Source organism: Lagopus leucura, unplaced genomic scaffold, assembly GCF_019238085.1.
Source record: "Lagopus leucura isolate 7727_CA_CO unplaced genomic scaffold, USGS_WTPT01 Super-Scaffold_100015, whole genome shotgun sequence".
Classification (NCBI taxonomy): domain Eukaryota; kingdom Metazoa; phylum Chordata; class Aves; order Galliformes; family Phasianidae; genus Lagopus; species Lagopus leucura.
In genome coordinates this window covers 14,265,771-14,271,770 of record NW_024962269.1, presented here as the reverse complement: position 1 = coordinate 14,271,770, position 6,000 = coordinate 14,265,771, and the positions used below count along the sequence as shown (strand labels likewise).

Below are 6,000 nucleotides of genomic sequence, written 5' to 3'. Positions count from 1 at the left end.
CAAACTCAGTATGGCATTTCACAGTACAAGAAAGCATTCTCAATTGATTAGAAGAAAAAGATTATACATATAACTTCCTGAGAAACAAAGAAAATGACAGCAGAACACCTTGAAGGGACTGTGGTGGATGTAGTACCATGGGTGTAGTTGCATTTAGTAACACAACAGCCATCAATGACTGACATCTTTCCTTGACAGAAAGAGCTGGTCAGTGTTGGCAACCCTCATGAACATACAGAAGATCAGGGTACCTGAGAAATCAGCCCTTGGTTGCTGCTTGGAAGGCATCATCAGGAATTTAAATCACTTTACCACTTACAACAGAACTGCTTTCATTTTTAAGATTCAAGATCTCTCACAGAAGCGAAAAGGTCTTTCGCCTGGAAGCAGGAAGAGCATAACTGCTACACAAAAAGCATGCTATGAGAGTTTTAATATTTAAAACCTCAAGCGATCAAGAACATATTTGGTCAGCTCTCACTCTGTCTTGCTGATGTAGCAGGCAGAAATCTGATAGTTATAAATGGTCACTCTCAGGCCCTTGAACCAGCTCTAGAGAATACTAGCTGGATTCTTCACTGCAGAATAGAGGACAGTACCTTAACATTAAGCAAGCACTGAATCTGTGGGACACAGACTTTGTGGTTCACAAGTTACCAAAATGTCACCACACAGAACAGCCCAAAATCTTGGCTTCAAAGTGACAAAACAGCCAGTGCCTTTCCAAGCAAGATCCACAGCTCCTCTCATTTCCTGCACACAATAGCATTATTCAGCCACTGAAGTTTCCACTTAGCTTGCATTTATGCCAAGTACTTTTAATTGCAAAGGAAAAGGATGTTAAGCTCTCCCATTTGTTTCTTTCTAATTCACAAGGGACACAGCAGTGGTTGGTAAAAGTTATAGGTTAAGGCTGTTCTCCCTCATGTCTCTTAAGGGAGACTTGCATCATCCTCCTGCTGCCAGGTAAATAGAGGCTACCTCTATCACAAGGGTAGGAAAACTCATTCTGTCATTTGTAAAGTACTAAGAAGGCAAATCATTGTAAACTTTCAAGCATGGTTACATCTCAAACCTACAAAACATCAATTTTAAGAGATGTTCAGCATCACCCTGAACCAGATGCATCTCATTTAAGAATGGATATCCTAGCACACACCTGACACCAGAACAATTCACAGAACACCCAAGTGAAAAAACTCATCTGAACAGATACAGAGCTGCAGCTCTGACTGAAACCAAATAACACACAGCAAGGAGTGATCTAACTGGAAAAAAAAAAAAAAAAAAAAAAAAGCTTAATTTCTGCTTATTCCTGGCATCCAACCTTGTTCTAAAGAGGGGAAAAAACCTGCTGAACACTGCTTAGTGAATAATACATGAACCATGTCCACATCTATGGACCATTAGGGTGACACAAAGATAACTTCCAATTGCGCTGCACTCTTTTGATCAATCCACAGAAAGGCCTAAAGTCTCGTTCTCCAACAGGTTTTGCACATATTATCTGGTGAACTACACTGTCTGAGACAAAGGGATTTGTGAACTGAAGTGGTGCTTTAGGTCTTTTGAAGTGTCCACACCCCACTTCTCCAGCCTTGGGAAGGGTTATTAGCTAATTACTATGCAAATTAGCTGTGATGTAAATTAAATGCTAACATAGCTTAATAGCCCCAGGAGCAATAGTTTAGTTAACTTTAATGAACTGTAATTTTATAAAAAAATATAATTTATTAACAAGCACGTACAATAAATTGCACCACTAACTTTAAATAAAACATCTACCAAGCTCACCTTCACACTGACTGACACTTGGTGAACACAGAGCAAAAAGGCAACACACATTCAACAAACACAGAATAAACTCAGGTGCAATCCAACTTCAGGCTGTAAACCAAAGACGGACATACAGTACAAACAGTGAAGGCTTCACCAAAATTGGTTGGTAATACAAAAAGTAATAAAAGCTCTGGATTCAATTTACTCAGTCTCTTCCATCACAAGCTAATCGTAACATTTTGCAACAATACGAGATTAGGAGAGAGGTAAAAGACAAAGATAATCACACCTTGGAATTACAGAATTTCAGCTGCAGGCAGCTTGCCTAGCAGTAGGCACAGCCTTCAATGACACTGTCCCAGTTTTTGCAAGAAATACAAAGATGGTAAAAGATTCTTCTCTCTCATGAATTAGAGCTTGATCCAACTTCCACTGACATCGAGGCAAAAGTTCTTTTGTTATCAGTAGTACTCCAATGAGGCCACAATGGCCTGAAAAGTCACTCTCTCTAGTGAAAGGTTTGGCACCCTCCAGTCTTCAGCTCGGCTGCGCTGTCAGTAAAACCTCACATGCTGTTACCACACAGGTATTACACAAGGCTCATCCTCCTTCATAACAGAAAAAGGAATTCAGGAGAATTTGATTTGTAACAATTGCAAAAAAGCAGCTCCAGTCTGCTCAGCCCAAGATCACCACAATGAAATAAACAGAAAGTTTGTGATGGACTTCAGTAAGAACTGATGGGAAGCATCAGGCCGGAACAGAAAAAGGCTCACTTGCTGATTTAACAGCTTGCTCTTCGCTCAGGAAAGGACACTGATATCGCTGATCCCCTCAAGGAAGCAGTAGCAGGAAGGTTCCCAAAAATGCTTCAAATGTAACAGTGGCCAGTGTACAACCGCTCAAGAAGTACTTTTCAACAAAGCCAGAGACTCCTTCTCTCTCTTTGTGGTAGAACAAGAAGTCACATCTTTAAGCACAACCCTGCAGGGTCTCTATTTCATTAACACAGCTCGATATAATGAACAAAACTTAAACACGTGCTCTTTGGTCACAACAGGAGTTAAATGTCCCTCAGAAAAATTTTACAGCAATAAATTTGTAACTCAACGTTATCTTTCTTTCCTCTCTTGCACCTCACTTCTTATTATGTCTAGAAAAATCAAGTTTCTCCTGCTCCCACCGTAAGATAAGACTTAAGACCTATTTTTATGACAAAAAAGACTTCCATACAAGGGTCTTCTTTTAACTGCTGGAACCAGATTTTTTGCAGTGCAAGGAAAAACCGATCTCGATGTGAGCTGACCTGACCAACAAGAGAATCAAAAATTACCAAGAAATAAACACCTTAAAGAGAAGCCACAAAAGTATTTGACCTCATACTGTAAATCCAGCGATGCAGTTCAATCAGCAGCAAGCTCCCGGAGCACAGCTGGCTCTCTTGTTAACTGGCTGAAGTACTCTTACAACAGAACTACTTTAGAAAAATTTGGACTAGTGAGAATGGAGTTATTTTAATCTCGAACAATATCACCCAAAGATACAGATGAATACAAACACTGTTTGTATCAAAAACATCAAAGAAACTTGAAATTGAGCTGCATCTTCAGTTTATATATTGGCTTTCCTCTTCCTTTTTTTCATAAAAATAGAATATGACATTTCAGCTTCAATCGCATATTTAAGTCATTTATTCATTGAACATTCCATTCTTGAAATATCATCTATTAAAATGTTAGTTAAGATTCATCCTGCTTATAGAACAGACTGGAATTTCTTCTGCTGAACTGCACTTGCAGACAATAATAGACTGATACAAATTTTAAAATGATTATGGGAAGAAAAAAATGAAAATCAAGCTCTACTCTTACAACCTGACTCCTAATCAAACAAACATTGGTGTTCTTCAGTTGATCAAAAGATTTAACTCTAAAATAAAATTTCATCTATGATTGAGTTCAGAAATACTTGGTTTGAAAGCCCACGAGTTTCTACAAAGAGAACAAATTGCCAACAAATACCTCCTTCGAGTATTACAAAAGATGACACAGTAAAAATAACAGCAAAAATTCCCAATTACACAATTGCACCAAAAACTTGTCTTTGTACCACTACTGTAGATGTCCAACCATTAAAATACTGGCTTCTGTACTACATCTGCACCCTTCTGATACAGGTAGATACCATTTGTGGATACTTTACATTTCAAATGTGCAGTTCTGAAGAAAAAACAGCTGAAGATTAATTTTGTTGCCTCAGTGGTAAACCCCACTGGGTGGGAAGGCCTTCTGGGGATACCAGCATTGAAACAAAATTAGCCCAATGACACAGTAAGAAATCCAGTAGTAACAAAGTCTGTTTGGACACGGCTCTTTCCCCTACTGCAAAGAAAATTTATTAAGCAGGATTTATTTTAGGTGGTTTCACAATTCTTAATGAATAGATGATACTTGCATTCCTGAAGGATTAAGTTCTACATTTCTTAATGCTAATTCAACTCTCTAAAAAAATCCCAATAAAACCAGCAATACTTTTTACAAGTAGCAAGCACAACCTAAAAATTCCACCCTCAAAAACTGTCTTTTTGGTGCTCTCGAGATGCTCAGTTTATAGAAGAGATGCCAGGAAACCTGCAATAGGAACAAATGCTTCTCTGGCACAAAGAAAACATTTCAGTGCCTCCTCCCTGCACAGTATGCACTCCTCATCACAATATATGCTATTACATTACCAAGTAAGTTTCTTTATCTTGCCATTTTTATAACTTTTTCATTCATATTTATTTCAGCGTGTATCTGCTGCACAGAGTGGAGCAGGAGCACTGCTAGATCAACAAAGAGCTTCTAACTTTTTTTTAATAAATACATTAACAATTTACATATGTGAAAGCAAGTCCAAAGGGGAAAACTATTTAGACTGCTTTGTTCATAAAGAAAATCTTAGTTTGCACAGACATTTGGGGCCTTTTTCCCCATTGTTTGTCCTTTGAAATTAATATGAACATAATACACTAAAAATTTTATCACAGCTCTTTTGCTGTGTCTGTAGGTATGCATGTATCCCCACCCTCAGATACAAACGTACTTCCCTCCCTCCCCTTCTCCAGCCTCCCCTAAGGTTAACACACTGCAGAGAAGCTCTCACAAATCAAATGCAAAACCTTGAGAAATGAAGACCAGCTCTGTGCAGGTCTACTGGCTGCAAGTGTCAAAATAGAGTAAATAGGGATAAATATTTATATTACTATTTCTTCCAAGTGAAATTTGTACTTAATATCTTCTTCCTGAAGAATTCAGAACGCAGCAAAAGGGAAACTGTTTTTATTAAAAATACAGCATAGAAGTGATGAAAATAAAGACAACGTCACCAAACACCAGAGCAACACCACTTGCTGCAGATATCAGCATAGGCCTTTGTTACTCAAACAGCACCTTCAGTCTCCAGACATACCCTAGCTCCTCCAGTGGAGCAAGTGTGGCTCACAGTAATACCAGAAGCAAAGATCTGCTTTAAATACATGGATTTAAATAGCATGGTTGCCTGTTAAAGATTTAGTATAAAACTTGGATAACTCTGTGGGGTAAAATATTGAGATGAGAGAGAAAAAATAAAACCAAGTTCTATGTGAAAGTCACAGGGTTCCTTCAAAAGCACGTACAGTCTTAGATTTACACACCTGGATACAACTGTAGAATGTAAAAGATGGGAACAATAAACAAAAACCATTCAGGCATATAGTTTTTAAATTATAGATCGGCTGGACACTGTTAGAGGCATGAAAACTGCCCCAGAAGACACAGTGGATCCACCGAAAGCAGTTTGAAAAACACTGCAAATCTAGGGACTTAGAACTCAAAAATTTGTCTGGTATGCTATCTCTGCTGAGAGAAGTTAATGCTCTTAAAAACTTGGTATTTACACTTCCGAAAAAGTTTCTGCACTTCATCCAAATTTGATAGGGCAGGATTTAAGTGCCTCTTAATGTTCCCGACCGGGCACTTCTGCTGCTTTGGCACACACACTGTATTCCAGTACCAACGGGATACGACGTCTAACGCAGCTTTAAACTGGCAGCACTCCTGAGTAGTTTAAAATGTTTATCAACTCAGTAGGTCAAAAGTCTGCAGACACTGGGTGGAGCAGCAGTATGCCACAAAACTAACAGTTGTCCTCCTAGGGGAAAAAAAAAGAAGGGGGGGGGAACAGTTGTCAATAAAGATT

General features: G+C 38.6%; 1 protein-coding gene across 3 annotated transcripts in view; it reads right to left on the bottom strand.

Annotated features, from left to right (window-relative positions):
- Window positions 1-5,081: 5,081 nt before the first annotated feature.
- Window positions 5,082-6,000, bottom strand: part of LRRC28 (leucine rich repeat containing 28) — a 47,808-nt gene continuing 46,889 nt past the window's right edge. For all 3 annotated transcript variants that reach the window (XM_042875901.1, XM_042875902.1, XM_042875903.1), the window contains one exon: window positions 5,082-5,952. In XM_042875901.1, the coding sequence (XP_042731835.1) occupies window positions 5,880-5,952 (73 nt within the window). In that variant the 3' untranslated portion in view covers window positions 5,082-5,879. The remainder of the gene's footprint in view (window positions 5,953-6,000) is intronic.